This window comes from Canis aureus, chromosome 26 (assembly GCF_053574225.1).
Source record: "Canis aureus isolate CA01 chromosome 26, VMU_Caureus_v.1.0, whole genome shotgun sequence".
NCBI classification, from domain to species: domain Eukaryota; kingdom Metazoa; phylum Chordata; class Mammalia; order Carnivora; family Canidae; genus Canis; species Canis aureus.
Genome location: NC_135636.1, coordinates 52,420,584 through 52,443,616, shown reverse-complemented (window position 1 = coordinate 52,443,616; position 23,033 = coordinate 52,420,584). Strand labels below are relative to the sequence as shown.

Genomic DNA, 23,033 nt, shown 5'->3' with positions numbered 1-23,033 from the left:
ACTGCTGAGTATGTCTCTGGCCAGGGAAGCCCTACACAGTAGCCTCTGGAAGTGGAAGTGGGTTTAGCCTGGGGGCCGGCACAGAGAGGCGGCGCGTGCCAGCAGAGGTAGGTGTCAGGGGCCCCAGGGCTGGGCTGCCTCGGTGCTGATGCCCCCTCCTTTTGACCTGGGCACTCAGGAGGTTGCTGCTTCCCTGGCAGCTGCAGCACCATAGGCCCTTCCTGCCGCTGGGGGTGGTTAACGCAGAGGTCCCCTAGCTCACCGTGACACCAACCACCAGCTCATGGGAGCCATCACCCGAGTGGTGTCCTGAGTGACGGCGGACATCTGCACCCCCCCCGCCCCACTGTGGGTTTCAGTGATGCAGCGTGGACAGAATGGCTCCTTCCCGCCCTGTGTCCAGGTGGGTGCCAGTGAAGGTTCTCATGCGGCCCTGGCAGGAGGAGGTCCCTGTGCTTCATGCCCGAGTCCTGTGACAGTCCCGCCAAGGCCAGAGGCACTGGTGCCTGTGGTGCATCCCTTTTGGTCGGCTGAGTGGCACCCTTTGCCCTGGGCTGGTGTCTGGGTTTCCTTCCTGCGCAGGCACCTGAATCCTGTCACTATTCCTTCCTGCAGCGCTTCCCACTCCCCCACCCCCCAAGCCCTAAAGTCACTGGAAACTGGAACTCAGCCTCTGCGACTCTGGTCCTTGGCTACCTTGAAGGGAACAGAGCTTGGTGACACAGTACCTTGCCACCGAGGGCCCCTGGGCCAGCTGGGGGGTGAGCCACTCCCAGGGATCACTGTGTGTTCCGAGAGCGAGCAGATGGCGGCCTGCTGCTGCGGTGTGGATGGGTGCTTGGCTGCGAGGCCTTCCTGGAGAAGGCCAGGGTGCAGGGGGAACCAGGGCTGTGAACTGCTCAGCGCCCCCGGGGCAGGGTGCCCGAAGTCTGGGGTCTCTCCAGCAAGCACAGGTAAGGGAGCTTGTGGGGCAGGACAGCGGAGCCCATACCTGGGGGGTCGGGGGTGAGGGAGTGTTTGGGTGCAGGTGGGAGAGCAGCAGGCAGCTAGGCATCTGCAGTAGGAGGTCAGGAGTGGGCAAGGGCACAGGACCGTGGTCTGAGAGGGACGTGGTCAGGGCAGCGGGTGAGGAGGCCAGAAGCTGGAGGCTGACCCGAAGCTGCTTGCTGGGAGCTGGTCCTGCCCCGAGCCGTGGCCCTGCCCGGAGCAGGCTCCTTGTTTGTCTCCACTCCTGAGAGCCAGGGGTGGGGTCCCAGGCTTCTGGGGGACTTCCTGGTGCTCAGAGTCCCAGCTGCATAGGGTACTGGAGGGTAGGGGTAACTGTGGGTGCTACCCAGAAGACCGGCAGCCCACCCGGCCCCCCTGGGCTGGTCCCCTGTGGGGGCGGTGGGGCTTGGGGGGTGCCAGCTCTCATCTGCACCTGGTCGTGGAGCTGGTTCAGCTCTTGCCCGTTTCACGGTTTTGCTGGTCACAGAGAGGTGCCACCTGGTGGACACCAGGATGGGGCGGGGCGGGGAGAGGCCCTGCCTGGCTTGGAGGCAGAACCTAGAGAGAAAGGGAAGACTCTGAGCAGCCTGGGGTGGTGGCTAGGGTTCTGGTCTGCATCTCTTGGTGGCCCTGGTGGCCAGTGAAGGACCCCAGTGGGGAGGAATAAGGAAATGACTGAAGGAGAGCCTGTGCCCTGGGAGCACTGGGGCTTTGTCGCCTGTCCCTGGGTAGTCAGGAAAGCCTCCAGAAGACAAACGTCGCTTGAGGCCTGAAGGGCGATTTGGGGAGAGGGTGAGGTTGGTAGGGCGGGAGCATGGGCAGGGCCCAGAGCCCCTGGACTAAGAGGCCCAGAGGGTTGCTGGTTCTTCCCTAGCCTGAAGCTGCCCTGTGTTCTGGGTACACGCACGCACACACCGCAGCAGACACGTAGATGCACACATGCACACGGGAGCACACACGCACACGGGCTTCTAAACGCGCCATTATGCACATACACGTACACATGCACACACCAATGTACATGAACATGTGCACACTCAAGCCTATGCGCACACACGCACGTGTGTACACGTGGGCTCTGGTGACACAATTGTAAAGATAGTGGCGGTGACGGTGGTGGTGATGCTAACCGCTTACGTTGGCTGACTGCATCGCGCTCCCTCTCCAGCCACGGATGAGGCAACAGAGGCAGAGGTGAAAGAACTGGGTGAGGCCTGCGACTGCTCACGTGTGACGGCTGCAGGGCGCCCACCGTCCTGTCTGCCGTCACCAAGAGGCTCCTGCTCTGCCCCAGACTCCGTTCCAGCTGGGTTCCCGGGAGGGACGGGCGCGGGAATCTGTTATCCTCTGCCATCAGGGTCCCGTGCTCTGCAGCCTTGCCTAGATCTCGGAGGCACCTGTAGCCTGGCCCTATGAGGGGCTCGGAAATATTTGTTGAATGAATGAAGAGTATTTAGGGGGGTGGGGACCTCACCTCGTGTGGGCCTGGGTGTCCCTCCTCCCCTGGTCTGAGGTGCTGTGGCAAGGGGCCCCTTCCCAGTGGGGAGGGGGCTGCCTCTGTTGTCACACTTGAAAAGATGGCCTTCGGGGCTGGCTTCTGCTGTCCGTGCACTGCCCAGGGTCCCTCTGGGCCCTGTCCGGGTACAGAATCCTGCAGGGTGCCCTCATGCCGTGACTGTGGGCCCTTGCAGGAGGGTCCAGTGACAGATCCAGGTGTCCACAGGTGCCTGAATGGAGGGTTCTGTGCTGCCCCGCTGTACTTGGAGATCCTACCTGAGCTCGGTGTGGGCCACCTGCAGGGACAGGTGCAGTGGGGACTGTGCACTTGGAGCCATGATGGGACGCAGCCCAGGGCTCTGAGTGTCCCAAGCCTGTTCTTGTTGTCCCCCATCCCTCTGGTGTGCACAGGGCTGGACTTCCCTGGGGCTGCTCACCAGTGTTGGTCCCAGTCTGGGGAGGGGGGTCTCAATAGAAGGATCTGGAGTGGTCACACCCCAGGATAGCTCAGGTGCCCTCCCAAGTGTCCAGAGCTCCTGACATACATCCTGGCCAGGCTGGAATGTGGAGGTCCCCACCAGTGGTGACTGTGAAGTCCAGCCCAGCCTGGAGACCCTGGCAGCCCCAGACGGGGAGCGGGGAAGGGAGAGGCTGCAGGGGCCCCCCACAGGTATCTCGGGGCAGCCAGAAAGGACCTGCTGAATATGGCTGAGCACCCGAGATGGGGCTCGGCACCCCGTGAGCAGAGCCTTGTTATCTAAAGAGGCTCCCTTTTCTCCTGTTCAGTCTCACGCCCCTGGCCTGGGGAAGCGGGCTGGCTGCCCTCAACTTTCAGCGGGGCCCCCCCGCCATCAGAGCATCTGTAGGAACGACTTGGAGAGGGATCCCCCTGCCTTCTTGCTGCAAGCTCCCTTGGTGAGGGTTTGGGGATCAGCCTGGCCGGTGGAGGTGGGGTGTCGGCCTGGGAAAGGCAGGTGCGCGTCCGTCTGTGGCTGCTCATCTTGGCTGCTGCTGACCTCCCCCGCAAGGGAGCCAGGGCGGTCTGAGGGGGAAGCAACGTTTCATCCTTCTTACTTGCAGACTTTTCACTCTCCCAGACACCGTTACCCTGCACCCTACTCCACCTGGCTACTGGGAGCCCATAGGTGAAGGCAGGGCTGCTGAGGGTCTGCACTCTAGGGGACCATCTGCTACCGGTGTCCAGGCTTATGGGCTGGGCCAGGAGGTGGCCAAGGGCAAACAGCCCAGAGACCCCGGCTCCCAATCTCTGCGCTGGCCAGAGGCCTGCCTGGGAGGTAGAGCCAGAGCAGGGCCAAGGGGACCCAAGCAGCGGGGATGTGGCCACTCCGGCCCTGCAGGCCCTCCCTCTGTGGCTGCGTCATGAGAGAGCTGGTGCTGGGAAACCTAGAGGGGACCCCTGGATGAGTTTGGGAGGGGGCTGTGGCTGGGCGGCACCAGCCTTGGCAGTTTATTAGGTTTTATTCATAGTGGAGAAGTCCTCTCTGCAGGGCTAGATCCTTGGCAGGCCAAACGGCGGGGGTGTCCCTTGCCATCTGGTCATGTCCTCTTCAGTGGCCCACACTGGGGGTGGCCCCTTGCTGGAGAGCCCTGAGCTGGACCGCAGTTGGTGCCTAGCCGGATCTCGGGGTGTTCTGAGCACTATCCAAGCTTGCTGTCCCCTAGGGGGACCCCCCAGCACCTCCGTAGGGGGTATCCTGTGGGCCAGGTGCTGGCGGGGAGCTTGGAGGCACTTAGCACTGGTCCGGGGGTCCAGCTCTTCCTCTGGAGTGGGGTCAGTGGTCTGTGTGTGGGTGTATGTGCGTCCCTGGGTGAGGAAGAGGGAGGCTGAGCACAGACACATAGCGCCAAGCTGGTGCAGAGTGCAGGTTTGGGGCCCAGGCCTTGAAGTCGAGGCTCTGGCCACGGCACACGGCCCTCCTGCAATGCAGCATTCGGCTGCGGCCCAGCCCTGGGAGGCCTGCTCTTTGGAGGGCCCAGGACTCCCACAGAACTCGGACCCACCCAGGGGATTGGGGTGTAGGTGCTCTGCGACTTCAGGCCTCCTATGTGGGAAGGTTCTAGAAGGACAAAGCTCCCCAGCTTCTTCCTGGGGGACCCCCAGCAGAGACTCACCAGCCCAGAGGAAAGCGCGAGGGCCATCTTTCAGCTCTAGGGTCCTCCTCCGCCCTCTCTGGCTAAAGGCTCACAGGTCTGTTCTGGTCAGGAGCCAAGTCCCCGGGGGGAGAGGTGGGAGGCACAAAGCCCGGCTTCATCTTTGGTCCAGAGAGCCCGGGAGGCAGGGGCCACCTGCCCGGGAACGGAGCGTCTGCTCTGCCTGTCCGGGAACGTTCTGAGCAGGCCCAGGAGACAGCTCAGAGCGAACAGGGCTACACTCCTTCCACGCCCAGTAGGGACCCCAGGCCCGGGGCTGTACCCGCAGGCCCTTCAGTGCTGTCCTGGAGTGACCCTGGGTCCCCTCCAGATGAGAAGTGCCTTTGGAGAAGGAAAGAGGAGGGGCCGCCAAGCTCAAGATCAGTGCTGTGGGGTCCGCTTTCCCGCACGATGGTCAGGCTGGGGCTTGCTGGGGCCACCTTGGCGCTTCCCGGTTCTCCGGGAGCAGGAGGTAGGAGGACTCTCCTTGCCTCTGCAGTGACCCTGACCTGGGTGGGGTTGGGAAAATGGGGTCCCCTGGCTTCTTGTGCCTGAAGCGTGCATCTCAGGGACAGGATGGGTCTGGGCTGAGAAGGAGCTGGGGAGGCAAGCTTCTTGCCCTGCAGCTGCAGGAGGGGGTGGGGGTGAGGGGGCCACACCCTAAAGCCCAAGTGGTCCTTTTTGTGCTGGTCTTCGGATCCCTGTCTAGGGAACACGTGGGGGGACCAAAGCCCCTGCCCAGGCTGTAAGAGGAAGGCCTGCCTGCCCAGCTGCAAACCCAGGCTGGGGCCTTGCAGAGCGGAAGGGACGCCTGTCGTGGCTCCGCACGGCCCGGGGCGGACGCAGCTGAGTGACCCGGGTGCAGGCGGGGATGGGGGAGCCCCGCGGCTGAAGGGAGGCAGGAGGAGCCCACACAGATCGCTTGCCAGGGCACCAGCAGGTGGCGCTGGCTCCTGAGGACAGAAAAAAAAATGCCTGCAGCAAACCTGAGTGGGTGTCACTGCGGCTGCAGATGGTGGGGGAGGGACGTGCCATCCCCCCCTCGGCTGCGGAGCCTCACGTGCCCGAGTCCCGCATAGTCCGGAGCGAGGTCTCGGGAGGAATGCGGCGGCCGCACGCACCTGTCCCGGTCCAGGGCCTGCACGCAGGTGTAGACGCGTCCTCCCCGTCCCCCGCATCCCTTTTGGAGTCACCTCCTCCGGGCAGGGGCAGGGGCAGGGGCAGGGGCAGGGGCAGGGAGGCCGTGCCAGGAGCTCGGGGAGGGCACCCCAGCGCGGGGCGGAGCGGCCCGAGGAGGGACAGACTTCGCAGTGACCTCAGACCCCAGCCCGCTCCCTCCCTCGTTGCCACGGCAACTGCCCGGAGCGCCCGCGGTCGGGGCGAGCGGCCTTCGGGACGCGCTTGGCCCCGCGCCCGTGGCTCCTGCCCCGCGGGGGCCCGCGCCCCGCCAGCACCGCGGACAGCGCCCGGGCCCCGAGCCGCCGGCCTCCCCGCGCGCCCGCCCCGACAGCCCCGCCGGCGCTGCCCCCGCCCCCGCCCCTCTCTTTGTCTCCCGGCCCGGCTCGCCCCGCCGCCCGCCGCGGACCTCGCGGTGCCCCGAGCTGCGGACGCACGTGGCCGGCGAGGCGGGGTGGGCGCAGCCCCGCGGCCGCGCCCCCTCCCGCCCTGCGGCGCCCGGGGCGAGCGGCCCCTTTGTGTCCCGCGGCCTGGTCCCGGCCCGGCAGCTGGGCCGCCCTCTGCGCGGGCGCATTGTTCCCCGGATTTGTCCGCGGCGCGAGGGGCCGCCGGGGGCCGGGCTCGCCTTCCTCCCGGGCGGGGCGCGCGGGCCATTTCCATGAGAAAGGAGCGGCGGAGGCGCCTCTCTTGGCATTCACCGCGTGCCTTAATTGTATGGACATTAAATCAAGGTCCGCTGTGAACACGCAGAGGGGCCCTCAGGCAGCGGGGCGCGGGCGCGGGCGCGGGCGCGCGTGGGGTCCGGCCCCGAGGCCACCGGCGCTCCGCGGGGCGGGGAGCTGCGCCACGCCGACGGCGCTCCCCCGCCACCCGGCCCGCCCCCAGCTCCGGGGAGCCCTGCGCGCGCGGCCCTCGCCCCGGGAGGGGGCCCGGGCGCCCCTGGGGGCGGGCCGGGGCGCGGGCGGGGGGCGCAGAGGCCTCCGGGGCAGCCGGGCGCCCTCCCCGCCGCGCCCCTCCCCGGGCCCGCCAGCGCGCGGCGACGCGGCTCAAAGAAAGAGCCTCGGGGCTCGGAGGCGGACGCCGGCGTCTCCTTCACCCCCGCGAGCTCGCCCTCCCCGCCCGGGCCGGGCCGCACGCGGAGCCCCAGGGGCCGGGCCAGGCCCGCCCCGCGCAGTTACCCGTCCCCGGGAGCCGCCGCCGCCGCCGCCGCTCCTCGCCGCCCCGCAGCCCCGGCCCGGGCGCGGGGGCTCTGGACGCCGGCAAGTCCGCGGGCGCCGCGGGCCGCGGGGGCCGGGGCGGGGGCCGGGGCCGGGGCCGGGGTCGGGGTCGGGGTCGGGGGCTCCGGCTCGGCCCGGCCGCCCCCGCCCGCCCCGCCCGGCCCCGCGCCCGCCGCCGCCGCCGCCGCCGCAGCTGCTCCGCGCGTATCCGCGCTCGGCTCGGGCACCGGGCGGTTATACTGGGGCGCGCGGTGACGTCAGCGACACCGGCCCCGCCGCCGCCTCCCCGAGGTGTCCTTGAGAACTGCGGGGCACGCGCGCCGCGCACACGCGCGCACACGCACTGCGCCCCGGGGCCGCCCGCGCACACGCCCGCCCGCGCCCCGGCCCCGGCCCCGGCCCCGGCCCCGGCCCCGCGCCCCGCGCCCGGCCCCCGCGGTGCCTGCCCCTCCGCGCCCGGGACACCGCTCCCCGCCGTCCTTCCGCAAGCGGAGGCCACGCGCACGGAGCACAGCCGCGGCCCGGGCGCCCTCCACAGCGCCCACGCGGACCCGAGGCCGCATCCCGCCGCTGCTCCCTCCCCGTCCTCAGTGGGATGCGGACGCCGAGCCCGGGCCGGGAGCGCAGACAGCACCTGGCGGCCCTTGTGCTGCGCCGCGCCGGGCTGGGGGCTGGGGGCTGGGGGCTGGGGGCTGGGGCCGGAGCCGCCCGAGGGCTGGCCCTGCTCGGCTCCTGCGCTCCCCTAAGCGCCACCTCGGGCCTCCCCCACGGGCCTTTGTTCCCGTGCACAGGGCGAGGTGAGGCAGCGCCAGCCGCCCGCAGGCCTCTGCGCCCCTCTCCTTCCCTCCAGGCCCACCCGACCCGCACCTTGTGCCTGAGAGCAGAGCCCACTGCCCTCCCCGCCTGGTGCACCGCCCTGCGCCCTTCCTCTTCGGCCCTCTACCCCCACAGCCTGGGGAGCCCCCCACCAGCCGCTCTGCCCCCACCCCGCCCCCTCCTCAGCCCACCAGGACGTCCCTCCCCCTTTGGTGCAGCTTCAGCCTGACCCTTGGAGCCGCAGCCTCTCGTCCTCTGCAGGGTCAGGGTGACGCTTCTCTCTAGCCAGAGACGTGCAACGTCCCGCCCCAAACACACTCATCCACACGGAAGTGGAAGCCTCGCCTCCCCCAGCCCAGCACTGAGGAAGGCCCCTCCAGCCTGTGGGGCTCACCGCCATAGCCAGACGCAGGCTGGACCCTCAGTGGTGGGCTGGAGGGCAGGGGACCCGGGGCAGCTGGCACTTGAAGCCTCGTCAGGGACTGTGTCGCTCTGGGCCTCCGTCAGTCAGCGTGATGGAGGACGCTGGACGCTCGTGTCACCCTACTAGGACGGGGCACAGCCCCTCCGGCGGCAGGGGACCCGCTGTCCATGGTGTTGAAACCAACCCTGAAGCAGTCTCCCCTCCCACCTGGCCTCTGGACCTTTCACCCCGTCCTCTCCCACCCAGGGGTGCCAAGTGGACACCCACCCTCCAGCCTTGGCTTCCCGGAGAGGCCCAGGCCGGCTCTGGCTTCTAGCTCCCTGAAGCTCGTTGGCATTCTGGGGGGGTCCTCAGGTTTACAGACTGGACCCCAGATCTTCCTTCGGGTCCCTCTTCCACGGGGCTGGCTCCAGGTGGCCCCGGGCAGGTCACCGCCCCTCGCCCCCGCTCCCTTCCCGGCCGGCACTGCACGCCGCCCCTCTGCGTCCTCTCCGCAGGCGGGGCAGATGTGGGGGTGCTGCGCTTCTTCTCTAGGATCAGCCCAGATTTTTGCGCAGCCGGCAGGCATTTCCTCTTTGCCATTTTTACATTTCAGAGTCCTGAGCACCGAGGCTCAGCCCTTCGTTCCCGGTACCCAGCGACCCGTCACCCCGGCCCCCTGGGAGGAAGGGCGGCCCCGGGTGTGGGGTGGAGCCCGCCCCACCTCCACCCTGCCCGCCCGGCTTCCCCCTTCTGAAGGGCCTGCAGCCTCCGAAGGTCTGGGCAAGTCAACTTACTGCTGCCAGGCCCCGGCGCGGGTTTGTGCTCCCGTTGGGCGGGCGCGGGCCCAGCCTCCCCGCGCCCAGCCTCGCTGCGCCCCGCACCTGCTCTCCGCCGCTGCCCACGCCGCAGTCTCTCCCCGGCACACAAGATTTTGTGTCTGTGGATTTATTTGCGAGCTCCTCGGCTGGGCGTGAAGGGCGCAGGGAGGCGGCGCAGCCGGGGTGGCTCAGGGCTCCGGGTCCCAGGCAGCCGCCTCCACGCGCACAAAGGCCCCTCTCGCCACGGGCCGGCAACTTGGAGACGGGTCAGGTGTCTTCCTGGGGGCGGGACGTGGGCTGAGACCCCCTCCCCCTTCTCTCCCCTCCGCCTTCCTCGGAAGGCTGCGAATGGAGAATGGCGTGGGATTAAGCAAACCCACAGAAACCGGTGAAGAACCCCCGCCCTCCCGGCTCCTGCTGCCTCGTCACCCGCCCCCGCCCCTCCTGGGCGCGAGGCTCCGCGCTCCTCCAGAAAGGGGTGGGGCCGTGGTCACATCTGGGAACAGCTGGCTCTTGGCTGCTTGACCTTTGCCCCCGTTCCCAGGTGGGGGAGGAGGGGACTGGGGTCTTCCCATCTGCAGGGGGTGGGGGAGAGACCGGTGTGGCTGGAGGTGCTCAGTGTGGATGAAGCCTGGGGAGGGGAGGCTGAGGCTTCCAGCCTAAGGGAGGAGGGGACAGTTTGCAAGGGGCTCCAAGCCCAGTCCCTGCTCTGGGTCCCCTGTAGCCACAAGATGGTCCACAGCTTCCAACCCCGACCTGGGAGGCCCCACCCACAGACCTGCCCTGTGGGGAGGCCCAGATCCCCTCCATCCACACGTCTCCCCTGAGGGACAGACGCACCCAGGTCCTGGCCCTGGTGCCTGAGCACCTCCCCATTCCTCCCACAGCCAGACTAAGGCCCCCAGGGGCGGGGCACGGGCCAGGAGAGGGACCCTCTGGGCGCCCGCTGCTCCTTCTCCACCCCACGTGCTCAGAGCGTGCTTGGCCCGGCTGCCTCTCCCCGTATGACTAGGAGGTGGGGGTACCACACAGCAAACCCCCCAACTCAGGCTCAGGTCCCCGCCTGGAGCCAGCCGCCTGTTCCTTGGCTTAGGTCTGGGCTTAGGTCTGCACAGGGCCAATTTGGGGAGGAGGCACTTGCCCTTTGAAGCTGGTGGGGGCCAGGACCCCCAGCACGCTTGAGTTCCCCCGGGTGGGAGAGGCCACCACAAAGGCTGTGATTGTGAGCCAGGCCAGGCACACAATGGGGTGGGCCGCCCAGGGGCCGGGGCCCCTGCTTGGAGAAGAGGCCACAGCCCCTTCCCTGCCGCTCCCGCCCCTGGCTCCCTCCTCCCCGGCCCCGCCCAGCCCCACCGGGAGAGACGGGCGGACCCAGGGCCCAACAGGCGCAGAGCGGCTCCACCCGATCCCTGAAGGGTTGGTCTCTGGACCCGAGGGATGTGGAACCTCTGGACTGCTGGCACGCCGGGGGCTGCTGCGGGAGGCCAGGTAAGTGCCGCACCTGGGCGGGGCCAGGCCAGTGCCCTGGAGGCCAGTGCAGTACCCCTAGGCCGCCGTGAGGGGAGGCGGGATGCCTGGCCAGTGGCGGGAACAGGCCTTTTGTTCCCCGAGGCGCCCCTGCTGGACCTCCCCGAGCTTCCAGGCAGCTCTGTGGCCACCCAGCTAGGAAGCAGAAGCAAGGCCAGTTGCCTCCCCACCAGCCTCCCAGCCCCTACCCCCCTCCCCTCCCCGGGCTGACCTCTCCACCCCACTGGACTGGGTCCGGGCTTTGGAGCGGTCCCAGAGGCTGTGTTGTGGGGAGGGAGCCCGGGCCAGCCCCCACTGGCCTCACCTAGGGTCCTGGTGTCCTCAGAGTGGCCCTGGAAGGCAGGGTGGAGGGCTCACCCCCACTCCTGTCCCCCAGAAAGCACTTCAGAGCCCTGGAACGGGCCTCTGGGGTCCGGTCTCCCTGGGATTCTTGCAGGGCCTGCAGGGCGCAGAGATCTCTGGCTGCAGGGCCCGGCCCCTAGGGTGGCAGGCAGGATGCCCTGGGCAAGGACGCCCTGTAAAGCCACATTCCTTCTAGAACCTGGGAGCTAGGGGCAGGGACACCCTTGGCCTCAGGTCTCCTTCCATGGGGCCCCTCCCCACAGCCAGCCTGGCCTGGGGTGGGGGCGCTTGTCTCCTGAGTGCTCTGCTCAGGGACTTTGTTCATCCTCCTTCCCCGGGGGGCCGCCCACCCAGCGGGGCAGCAGGTGAGGAGGGCCGGCTCCCCCCTGGGGGCCAACCCCACCTCTGAGTGGGGGCGGGAGTGCCCGGCCCTCAGCCGGCCCCCATCATGAGGCAGAGGGTTCAGCCCAGGGGGTGGCCTGCCCTGAGCCTGCCCTGCTGGGTGGCCCCCGCCCCCTCAGCTCCCAGGGCCCACACGAGGGCGTCCCACCGCAGCGCCCCCGAGCCCGGCCGGCCCACAGCGGGTCCTGCACGTGGGGTCCTGGACAGCGGGCTGGGGACAGCAGGAGCCCCTCGGCTGGGCCGACGCGGCCAGATCTGGTCACGGGATGGGACGCAGTGCGGCCCGGCCCGCTCGGGTCCCCGTGTGTCTCCTGTCCCGCAGTCTGGCCTCGCCCACCCTCAGCTCTGCCCCCCAGCTGTCTCTCCTTCGCTGGCTGTCTCCCGGCCACCCCATCTCCTTCCCTCTCTGGCCAGGGACCTCTCTCCACCTCTGAGAGTCTCTGGCTCCCTCCTCCTCCCTGATCCACACCTGCCTCCAGGGCCGGGCCATCTGCTTCTCGTGCCTGATTCTGGCAGGAGAGTGGGGTCCCTGGGGGGGCAGGGGCCGCTTACCCTCGTCTGCTCTCGGGCAGGAGCATGCTCCTGCTTTCCTCTTCAGGGGTGGCCCCTACACAGCAAATCCAAAGTCATGGGAACTGTCCCACGCAGGGAGGCCTGTCCAGAACGTCCTTGCCCCTAGGAGATAGCCCCCCACGTGTTCCTGGGACCCAGGTGTCGGGAGGGGGTGGGAGGTCACCGCGAGCCCGGGTCCCTGGGCCGAGCAGGACAGCGGGCCCCAGGAAAGTCAGCCCTCTTGTCTGAGCGTGGACCCCGGGGAGGGGCAGGAGAGCCCCCTGCCCGTTCCACAGGAGCCCGGGGCTTCGTGCTGCAGGTGCTGTGGGCCGGGGGTGGCCGCCGAGCTGGGGCCGCGTGTCTGGGAGCTCAGGGAGGAAGGTGTGGGGAGGGACGTGGGGCCGGCGGACGGGGACCTGCCCAGCGGCGGGTGCAGGAGATGCAGTAGGGTGCCCCAAGATCCGGGTCGGGGGGTTGCCCACCTCCGGCTGGGGATGTGCACAAGGGCCTGGGGGCGGTGGGCCTGCGTCACACGGGAGGCTTCGATGTCCGTGGCGTCCAGCGAGGCCTTCCCGGTGTCCGCCCGCTGTGTGCTTCCTGAGCGCAGGTGCTAGTGGTTTCCCACCAGTGGGATGTAAAGCTCCCTGAGGCACAGTCCCTTAATGAGAAGAGTGGACGAGAGACCAGGAGGGGAGCGCTGGGCGTCTGCCGGGGGGCCTCCTTCCCGGGGCGGGGGGCCCGCGGTGTCCGCACAGAAGGCTTCCGTCAGCCTTGGGCTCGCCAGAGCCAGCCCGGTGGGAGGTGCGCCCGGCGTGGGTGCGGAGCTGGGGGGCTGGAGGGCCGGGCTGCCTGCGGGGAGAGGCTCCGGGGGACGGGGGACAGTGTTCAGCACTGAGCCAGGCCCCCGGGGGTCTGCAGGGCTGAGCAGCCGCTGGGCGGGGCAGAGGCAAGGACGGCCGTGGGCGCGCTGTGGGGACTGTCACGGCCTCCCTGGGCCGCCCACAGCCCTCTTGCTCACTGGACGCTCCCCAGGAACGCGCGCGGGTGCCGACTCTGACGCGGTATGTGGGCGCGAAGCTGGTGTCCCCTCAGGTGTGGCTGTGTGCTGCCCCGTCTGCCCTCGGCGGCTGCACGTTGGCCCTGGGCTCCCTGGGCTCCGCGCCTCTGGCTTCAGGTGGCCTTGGTCGTGGGAGGCACAAGCCAATCCGAGGGTGGAGGCCGGGCGAGCGTCTACCCAGTGGCCCACTTGCGAGCGCCCTGTCCTGCCCCGCGAGCTCCCCTGGCTGTCCGTGGCCCACCTGCCCCTGCCCACGCCGTGGTCAGTGCCCCTTTTCAGAGCCTCCCACGTCACCGCGCCGCAAGTGCCCCTGCCCTGGCTGTCGGCTTGACCTGCAAGCACCGAGGTGGTGGCAGCTTGTCCTGCCGGCCAGGCACGGGCACGGGCACAGGCACGCTGTGCTCCAAGAGGCCTCCCCGGGCTCCCCCCGGCTGGGGACCAGGAGAGAGGCTGATGGTGAGATTGCAGGGAAAGAAGGGGGGCAGGGGAGGAGGGGGAGGGCTTCCAGGGCCAGCAGCCAGGGCTGCCCCGGGTGCCTCCTTCTCCAGGCACGGAGGTGGGGGGAGGAGGACGAGGGAGCCTAGGGCCCAGGGGAGGGGTGGGGCCCGGCTGGAGGGAACCGAGCCCCTCCCATTCTGTGCCTTCAAGCAGCGCCCCCCTCCTGGCCCTGGCTGCAGGCGGTCACGTGGGGGTCGGGGTGCTGGGGACACGATGGGTCCCTGGGGGGAGAGTCATTACCTGTGTGCAAAAGGACTCCGCTGGGGGGCAGCGGCCGTGCCTACGGGCCTTGCGTGAGCCCGGCTCAGCCCAGGAGGCGCCGGGCGTGTGTCCAGGGCACTGCTCCTGGCAGGGGCGTGGGGACCTGGTCCCTGCTGGCCCTGCCGTCGGCCCCCCCATGGGCCCGGTGTCCACGGTTTGCTTTAATTCAAAGCTGAGGCATCGGGGCTCTGCCTTGGTGTCTCTTCCCTCCTGTCCCCGCGGGACACGCCGTCCTCCAAGCCGCTGTGGCTGCAGCTCCTTCTGGGACCTCGCAGGGCAGGAGTGCCATGAAGGACGCGCGCGACAGAGCTGTGTCCCCTGCTCTGAGGGGAGCTGCTGTGTGGGCGTGTGCTGGCCTGTCCATCGTGGACGGGGCCCCGGGGCTCCCCCCCCAGCTCCCAGCCACGTGCCCTCTGCCTTCCTCCAGGAGGTGACTTGGGGCAGCCACACGGACCAGACCCTGCTGCAAGCCCGGGAGGCCGCACACGGCCCGCCCAGACCCCAGCAGGGACACGGGTTGGGGCGACGGCGGGAGGGGGTGCGGAGCCTCGTGGAAGGTTCCCACGACGTTGTCAGTGAGAGGCCGCGCTGCGGGGGGCTGTGATGGGTGCTCCTGTCGGAGGTGACCCCGCACAGACCCTGCGGCAAGGGGCTCCCTGCCCCCGCCCGCCCCTCGCCCTCCTGAGACCCTGCAGGGCCTGCCCCAGCCCCTGGAATTGGGCGGCCACCCTCGGTCACCTGGGCTGCTGTCCCGACACGGGCTGGGCCTGGCCTCATGGGCCCAGGGTGGGTCCTGGAAGCAGACAGGCCTGGGCAGCTTCCCCGGGTTCCCTCCTCGCCACCTCGCCTCGGGGTCCTCACCTGAGACTGGGGACAGCAGCAGCTCCTGCCCTCCGGGCTGGGAGAGAATTCAGCGGGGATGGGGGTTTCCTTTGTAGAGATAACGTTTGAATGAAAGTGCAAGCCCCGCAGGGCGTCCCGGGAAGCCTTGTTCAGCGGCGCCTTCTCCGGTTGGGAGCGACCTGCCTGATCGGGGCGTCGGGGCGTCTGCTCCCCACCGGGACTGGGCAAGGGGCCAGAGGGAGGTGTCCAGAAACGGGCCAGGGGGTGGTCCTGGGACCCAGAACATCAGAAGCCTGCTGCCCTCGGCCCCCCGCCCCCGGCCCCTGGCGGGGCCTCAGGCTCGGGGCACGTGGGGGCTTCCGGCCCCCCAGACCCCCGAGGGAGCGCTGGCTGGGCTGACTCCCCGACGGACACCCGGAAGGCGCCCCCCGCCCGCACAGGCCTTCGGGAAAAACACGCTCACGGTTGACGGGGGCAGAAGCCCCGTATCCAACCGCCAATGTGGGGTCTGCGTCAGCCTCACACCCCACGGTCTGGGCGGTGGGGACTCAGGGAGCCGCAAGGGGCAGGTTCGAGACCCCCAGGACTGGGAGCGTCCACGTCCGCCTCTCGTGCCGACGGCCTTCCGGCAATTCTGGACCTTAAGAGGGCCCCGCTCTGATCTGGGCGCCGGCCTTATCCGCAGGACGAGGAGGGGCTCAGCACCCTCCAGGGCTGCCCGCTGATTTCCCCACCCCGAGGCCTGTGGGGCGCCAGGCCTCCCGCCCCCTCCTCCCCGTGGGCCTGGGTCACCTGTCCCCACAGCACTGGCCAGGACACCCCGTCCCAACCCCAGCGACGGCAGGGCCTCTCTGTGCCGTGGTCCCCCAGCAACCCCGCCTCTGCCGCCCCCGGGCTGGGACCCTCCTCTCCTGGAGCCCCCACCCGCCAGCAATCCACTCCCCAGTGACACACGGTCCTCTCTGGGTGCTCCCCCAACCAGCTTCCCGAGTGTGCCCTGCAGGACGGGCCCTGCCTCCCTGTCTGGTCCCCACCCTCATCTCCCTGGCCCCTCCACCCGGCCCCCACCCGCAGCAGCCCCCCCACCCTGGTCCCCCCAGGCTTCCATCTCGATCCCAAGGTTTGATGCGACACCGGGCGTGTTTGCCTGTTGGCAGCTTCCCCGTCACGTGCACTAGGCCCCCTGGGAGGTGGGTGGCCCTGCCTGCCGCCCCCGATTGAAGGGCCCATTCCCCGGGGACTCGGAGCTGTGAGCGCTGCTTGCCTGGCTCGGGAGGGCAGGAGCTGCTGACGTCCCCACGTCTCAGATGAGGACCCCGAGGCTCGGGTGGCGAGGAGGGAACCCGGGGAAGCTGCCCAGGCCTGTCTGCTTCCAGGTCCCACCCCGGGCCCATAAGGCCAGGCCCAGCCCGTGTCGGGACAGCAGCCCAGGTGACCGAGGGTGGCCGCCCAATTCCAGGAGCTGGGGCGGGCCCTGCAGGGTCTCAGGAGGGCGAGGGGCGGGCGGGGGCAGGGGCGGGTGGAGGGAAAGCAGGGAGGACGTGGGGCCATCACAGACCCCCTCTCCTGCCGGGACGCTGGAGGCCCGAGGGTGGGACAGCGGATGGGGGAGAGGCGGGCAGAGTGCCGGGGCCGACCGGGCGGGGCTGGGAGGCATTTGTGGAGGTGGCCCCGCTTCTCTTCTCTGTTCTCCGCGTGGTAGGACGTCCTGGCGGCACCAGGGGAGGGGCCTCGTGAGTCTCTGGCAGAGACACGGGCTCAGACGGCAGTGGCCCCTCGGGGCCCTTAGCTGGTCAGGGGAGGTCGGGACCGGGAGTGACCGGGCATCCTCTCCCCCGTGTGCCCACAGAGATCTCTCGGTCTCGGCAGCGCGCTGCGTGGCCACGTGGCCCGTGAGCTGCTGGCCGCTAGCTGGTGTGGCTGGATCCCGGCCCACGAGGCGGCGTGAGGGGCTCGGGGCCCCGGAAGGCTGGGGGCCTGGGGGGCATCTCCTCCAGACTTGGGGAGAGGGCAGCTGAGGCAGGGTCTGGGGAAGCCGCGTTGTGCTCCCAGGGCCCGTGGGGATGGGGACCCGCGGCTGTGTCTCCAGGGGAGGGTCTGCAGAGTCCCGCGAGCAGGATTCAGACTCGGGAGGGCCCCGCGGTGGGGTCAGGGCCCAGAGGGACCAGCGGCTGGGCCCGCCTGGCGCCTGCTCCGGTTAGTGCTGGGCAGGGGCCACAGCACCCTCCCCTGGACCACACGTGGCCAGGCCCGGGGGGTCTTCTCATGGGGGTCCTGGTGTTTCCCGCTAGGGGTGAGGAAGCTGAGGCCCTGCAGGTAGAGTGCGTCCCCCGCAGCCCTGAGCGCTGGGCCTTCACCCCCGGTGGCAGGTGGCCCAGGGGAGGACAGGCTTGCTCTGCTGAGCCCGGCCTCCTGGGACCCGCAGCCCCGGCCTGGCCATGTGGGTTGGTCAGCAGCCAGGCCAGGGGGCGGCCACTCGAGGTCCCGTCTACGGCTGATGTCAGAGTAAAGAATGACGCAGATAAGTTTCCGTTCCGAGGACAGTGGGGAAGCTACGGGGTTCTCGTGCTCCCGAGCATCCCCTGTGCCCCGGGCCCAGAGCAGTGTGGTGGCACAAGGCCTGGACCCTCCCCCTCGAGCTTGGAGCCGGCAGGCCTGGGTGGATGGGCAGGTCTCATCTGTCCTTAAACACACACAAAGAGCCAAGACAAGGATGGATGTGGAGGCACAGGCTCCTCGGGGAGCCCCCAGGGCCGCATTCCAGCGGGGGTGGGGGACAGATGCCCCAGGAGCCTGGAGGGTCACACAGCTCAGTCCCCCTCCCCTCCCCCAGCCCCCACCCCTCCTTCCTCTCGTGGCCAGAGCTCACCTGGCCACCCCCAGATTTGGATTAAGTGCTGCCCATGGAGCTGGCCTCCCAAGTGGCCCCAGAGAGCAGCAGGGGACACACACGGGGTGGGCTTCTGAGGCCCAAGGGAAGGGGAGACAGGAGGGACCAGGCACAGAAACCCACCTCTCCCCATGGCCAGCTCTGAGGTGCAGCCTCTCTCGAAAACTTGATGGGAGTGGGCGGGGGGGGGGGTTGTCTCGTCCTCTGGGCATCCGGCTGTGATGGACTCCCTGCAGAAGGTCCTCAGGGTGGCCCGTGGTCACACGCTGCCCCCCCACCTTGTCCCCCAGAGTTCCTTGGCTGAGTTTCTGGTCCCTGCCCATGAGGTTTGTAACCCTTGCCTCAGGCTCTGCCTTCTGGGGACCCGGGCTAAGACAGGGACTGAGGCCCCAGGAAGTGGCTGGACTGGCATGGGAGACACTGGCTGAGTCTGTGGTCACTGCTCCGTCACCGCCCCTGTTGGGGAGCGAGGAGCGAGGGAGGGAGTGGACGTGACCTTCAGGAATCCCACCGCGATGTTCTTGGGTCCTGGGCAGGAATTTACACCCCGCTGCGGCCCCAGGGCCTGACTGCAGGGTGGCCGGGACGCCAGAGCTGGGACTGGCAAGACCCAAGCAGTCTGTGTAGACCACTCCCGGGGCCAGGAGGGAAGTCAGGGGAGCCCACCCTGTGGCCGCCCAGCGGTTAGAAGAGAAAACGGATCCAGGACTATTGGAGCCACCAAGTGGTTAATTGGCTTTGCCTCCATCAGTGCCATGAATATTCATGAGGCGCGCTGTCCTCATCAGGCCGGGTCTGCATCCAGCGCCCCCCCGCGCCGAGCCTGCTATACCCGGTCTATACCCGGTCGGCGCTGACAGCCGCCAGCCCGCACGCAGCCCTGATTGGCCCGGCTGCTCTCCCAGATGCCATAGCAACCCTGGCTGGTTGCCTAGCGATTCATCCCTCTCTTCCTTTTTCCCTAAAGCCCGAGCCAGTAATCCATAGGCTGCGGTGGAAACGTCTTTGTGCCGTGGTGTGTGCACGTGTGTACCTGCGTTTGCACACAGGTGTGTCTGGGTGTGTGTGCAAGGAGGGAACGGAAAGGGGCTGTCCTTCCACCAACAGACCTCAGACCCTTGGGGCGCACCTGTGCGGCCCCGCTGCCTGCCTCCCCTGCCCTGCGCTCAGTCTGGGTGTCCTGGCACCTCCCTTCCTTGGGGACGGTGGTGATGAAGGCCCAGGCTGCAGGCCCAGGTGCGACGTCCTCAGATGCCTGCTGCACCACCTCCCAGCCGGGTCCCCGAACCCCAAGTCCTCGGGGGCCACGGGTGCATGTCTTCAGCACCCCCACCCCGCCCTGTGAAGGGACGATATGACAATGCCCAGGCTCTGTCCTTCTGCTGCTTCATGGGCCAAACTGTCAGCTTCACGCACTGGGAAGAGCAGGAGTTGACCGGTGCTGCGATAGGGCCTGCGTCCGGGGCCCGGCTGCCAGCACCAGGCCAGGGGGAGCCGAGGGCCAACCCTGCTCCGTCCTGGCCAGTCCCCTCGGAGGGGCTTCTAGTGGACATTGGGACCAGCCGCTTGGGAAGAAAGTTGGTGGGAAGACTCTCTGATTGGCGTTGCCATTTCTTTCTTTTTTTTTAAGATTTTTTTTTTTTTTTAGATTTTCTTTATTTATTCATGAGAGACACAGAGAGAGAGAGAGAGAGAGGCAGAGACACAGGCAGAGGGAGAAGCAGGCTCCATGCAGGGAGCCCGACGGGGGATTCGAACCCAGGACCCCAGGATGAGGCCCTGGGCTGAAGGCGGGCGCTAAACCGCTGAGCCACCCGGGCTGTCCTGCTTCTTTTGTTTAGAAAAGACGTAGGAGAATTTGAAACCGAGGATGTTGCAATACCACCTGGACGAGTTGGGAGTCCCGACCAGAGGTGGGAGGGGCCCGGGTCTGCACAGCACCCCCACCCCCGACGGCAGGCCCGGGCGCGGACCCTCTGGGTGCCGAGCGCAGCCCACTAGGACGCGGGGCCCTGTCTGCCCGGCCCACGCAGGCCGGGAGAGCACGGCCGGAGCAGATGGCGCTGGGAAGCCAAGGCAAGGTTCCCCTGGCCACGGGGAAGCGGGTGGGAGGCCCGCTCGCCTTCCAGAGGGATGTGGCGAGGTCACGGTCCCCGGGGGAGGAGACGGGGGATTGCAGCAAGAGCCCTGCAGATGCGCTAAACTTCCTTTATTTTGAGACTTTAGAGAACTTAAGTCTTTGACGTCAATAGTGCGTCAGGATCAAGAAATCAGGAGAATTGGACCCAAAGTCAACCACTAACATTTAATCGGGTCATGAGACAGCAAAGTAGAGCAAACTGCTCCCCCGCACGCACAAGCACGTATTTCTGCTTTACCCCGAGGGGGCGTCTCAGCTGCCATCTCCTCCGGGGCGGTGTGCGCGTGTGCACTTACACGTGTGCGTGTGTGTGGGAGGCGCTCGGGCTGTCTGGTTCGACAGCGCAGGCCCATCTCTCACGAAAACCCCACAGCGACGTCATCTCTGACTGATGGGGGGGAGGGCAATGGGACTTGCTCCCTGGGGCCCCGGCGGCCCGACGGCAGTTGTTCGATGTGGACCAAGGCGCAGGATTCGCGATAGCCGGGTGGCAGGGCCGGGGGTGGCGGGGCCGTTCCCACGTGCTGGTGGGAGGTTTGGCGAACGTGGAGATCCTCTTGGGGCAAGTGGGAGGCCCCAAGAGGTGCTGGGTGCTGGGCCCTGGGAACCCTCCCCCGTCTCCCCGAGAGTCCCTCCGGGTGGGCAGGGGCTGTGCTCTCCGTCCCAGGGTGGGTGAGGTCACCAGGTGGGGGGCCCTCAGCGGGTCCAGGAGGAGCATGACCCGTGCGTTTTCCAACCAGCCCAGCTTTGTGCTCCTAAGGCGCTTGCTCCCCGAAAAGCCCAACGTGGGGAGCCTCGGAAGGCAGCGCCCAGAGCCTCCTCCAGAACCTCAGGGATTAGGGGCCACTGCCACGGCTGCAGACCTGGGGCGGGGCAGGGCGGGGCGGCTGGGTGGTGGGCACAGGTGTGGGTGCAGCTGGCTTCAGCAGCAGTAGTGAGGTGAGGGGGCCTGGCCAGCCGGGGAGACGTGGAGGGGGGAACGTGAGCGAAGGCAGGGCAGCGGGACCTGGGGTGGCTGGACTCAGGACAGGACCCCGTGCCCGGGGGAGCTCAGGGGTCCTCCTTCCCCTGGTCTGTGGATGGAGGGGCGAGGTCAGGGCCGGCCACCCCGCTGGGCATCCCCACCTCCCACCCCAGCAACCGGGGGAGCCTGCGGCATGGAGTTGGCCATGTGGGTGGGTCCCGCAGCAGGGAGGCGCCTCAGGCTGGTTCTCCAGGGCGACCTGGGGATGTGGAGGGGCAGAGGACCCTGGGGCTGTGGCAGACGGGGTGGGGGGGGCTGGGGCTCCCGTGGGGGGGGCCCTGGTGGCAGCTGCAGCGAGCTGGACGCCTGCCCCCGGGTGAGCGCCTGCCCCTGCGTGGCTCCCTCCCCTGGGAAGGCCAGAGAGGCTCCACTGCAGGAGGGAGCCAAGCCCAGGGGTGCATCCAGTCCACGTGCCCCTCTCTGGAGGCCGAGCCCACACTTCAGGGCTCCAGGTCAGGGCCTGGGCATCTGTGGAACTCAACGTTCGGGGGGTCTGTGTGCGGGTGTGCGTCACGTGTGTGATAAGACGTCACAGCCAGGAAGCACGACATCAGTGCGCGGGCCTGGGGGTGTCTGGGCCAGGCGAGGACAAGAGGAAGCGCGGAGGCCCAGCTAGGGGGGCTTCACCTCCAGGGCTGGACGTGTGACCATGTCCCATCCTCTGTGGTGTTTGGAGGTTCAGGAGAAAACAGGGGATGGAGAGGGTCGGGCCCCCACCTTCCCCTTGAGCTGATGCTCAGAGCCCCCCTCGGGAGTGTGGAGGGTGGCCGACAGCTGGGGGCGGGGGGCACAGCCAGGCAGGGGCCTGTCTGGGGCTCCACAGACCTCCAGGGAGGGAAGGCTGGCCCCAGGGGCGGGGGTGGGCGTACTGTGGGCCCAGGAGGGGGCCCTGCTTGGGGTTCAGGCCTCCAGAGAATTGGTTGGTGTGTTCCCGGTGCGTGGACCCCACCCCTGTCGCCGGGCCTGGACCTCCCGCGTGGCCCATAGCCACTCCCACAGGCCCTGCAGGTGCCTGCCCGCTGCCAGGCTCCCCGAGGCGGGGCGGGGGCCCAGTGGGCCCTCTGCCGAGCACGGACCTCACCCCCTTCAGGGAGGGACGCTGTCCCACGGACACTGAGGCCTCGGTGGACCCCATGCCGGGTGCCGGGAATATCCACATGAAGGCAGAAGCCCACGCAGCAGGGACTGCTCACCCCGCCCTCCTGCCCCACAGCCCGAGGGTCCCCGGGGCTCGGCCTGCGGAAGCCCGTCCAGCTTCTGACCAGGGGCCCGCGCCCAGCTCCAGCGAGCGTTGCTGAAGCACGTGGCCATCGTGTGGTGTCACGGGCCGTGTGGCTGCGCCCCAGGACTGAGCGTGCACCCCTGAAGCACGGCGGCTGGCTCAGGGGTGAGCCCCCTGGAGGGAGGGCCGGGCCCGCTCAGCCGGGTGGTGGCGGGGGGCACACAGCTCTCTGGGAGGAAGAAGGATGGGGGGTTGGCGGGCTCACTGTGTAGTGGGACACTTCCCTCGTCTTGGGTGTGTTGTCTGATGACAGCTCTGTTGGCGCGGCTCACACACCCTGTGTTCACCCGTTAGCGTGCGCAATGAAGCCATTTTCACTGTATTTGCAGAGTTGTGCAGCCATCATGTGCCCGTCAGTCTGAAACCTGGTGCCGTACCCACTGCTCCGCACCCCCTCCTCGGCCGGAGGCAGCCACCGAGCGCCACTTGTTGTCTTAGGAGTTGCTTACTCTGGACAGCTCGTGGAAGCAAAGCTGCAGCATGCGACCTCTTACGTCTGCCTTCTTTCCCTCAGCATGATTTCCAGATTCATCCGTGTCGTAGCTCTGTCAGCGCGTTGTTCCTTTTAATGGTTGAATAATATTCCTTTGTACAGATTTTATTTCTTTACTCATCGTGTGTTAGACATTTGTGTTGCTTCTACTTTTTGGCCACTTTGAATAAAGCTGCTATGGACATGTGTGTATGAATTTTCCTGTGGTTGCATGTTTTCATTTCTCTTGGACATGCACCCATGAGTGGAATTGCTGGGTCACAGGGTTAGTCTGTTAGTTTTTTGAGGAACTGTACTATTTTGGGTTCCCATGAGCAGTGTAGAAAGGTTCATCTGGCTTTTCAATTATTCTTATTCTCTGGAGACTAAAGTCATCCATCCATCCACCCACCCCTCATCCATCCATCCACCTATCCATCCATTCATTTGTCCATCCATCCATCCATGCACCCACCTATCTACCCACCCATCTATCCACTTACCCACCAAACCATCCATCCATCCATCCATCCATCCATCCATCCATCCATCCATCCATAGATCAATCTGTGTATCTATCCATCTATCTATCTTCCATCCATTCATCCACCACCTATCTCTACTTATCCAATCACTCACTCATCCATCCATCCATCCATCCATCCATCCATCCAT

The 23,033-nt window shown here is 67.8% G+C and overlaps 1 protein-coding gene and 2 long non-coding RNA genes across 4 annotated transcripts; 1 reads left to right on the top strand and 2 right to left on the bottom strand.

The window, feature by feature from the left end:
* Positions 1 to 580: 580 nt before the first annotated feature.
* On the bottom strand, positions 581 to 5,893 carry LOC144298688 (uncharacterized). Of its 2 annotated transcripts, none has more exons than XM_077873878.1 (2): positions 4,618 to 5,893; positions 581 to 4,309 (listed from the first exon to the last, which is right to left on the bottom strand). In XM_077873878.1, exon 1 carries the CDS (start codon positions 5,811 to 5,813, stop codon positions 4,872 to 4,874), a length of 942 nt encoding a protein of 313 aa, XP_077730004.1. In that variant the 5' UTR covers positions 5,814 to 5,893; the 3' UTR covers positions 581 to 4,309; positions 4,618 to 4,871. The 2 variants fall into 2 exon arrangements, with proteins under 2 accessions (XP_077730004.1, XP_077730005.1); XM_077873879.1 differs by having other exon boundaries at positions 581 to 3,526.
* Positions 5,894 to 8,078: 2,185 nt separating this feature from the next.
* On the top strand, positions 8,079 to 22,575 carry LOC144298695 (uncharacterized). Its single transcript, XR_013365629.1, has 3 exons — positions 8,079 to 10,556; positions 21,695 to 21,991; positions 22,216 to 22,575. It is a non-coding gene; the product is annotated as an uncharacterized LOC144298695 (long non-coding RNA).
* LOC144298697 (uncharacterized) lies at positions 9,027 to 12,742 on the bottom strand. The gene is made up of 4 exons (XR_013365631.1): positions 12,374 to 12,742; positions 11,892 to 12,014; positions 10,900 to 11,034; positions 9,027 to 9,410 (listed from the first exon to the last, which is right to left on the bottom strand). It is a non-coding gene; the product is annotated as an uncharacterized LOC144298697 (long non-coding RNA).
* Positions 22,576 to 23,033: the final 458 nt, after the last annotated feature.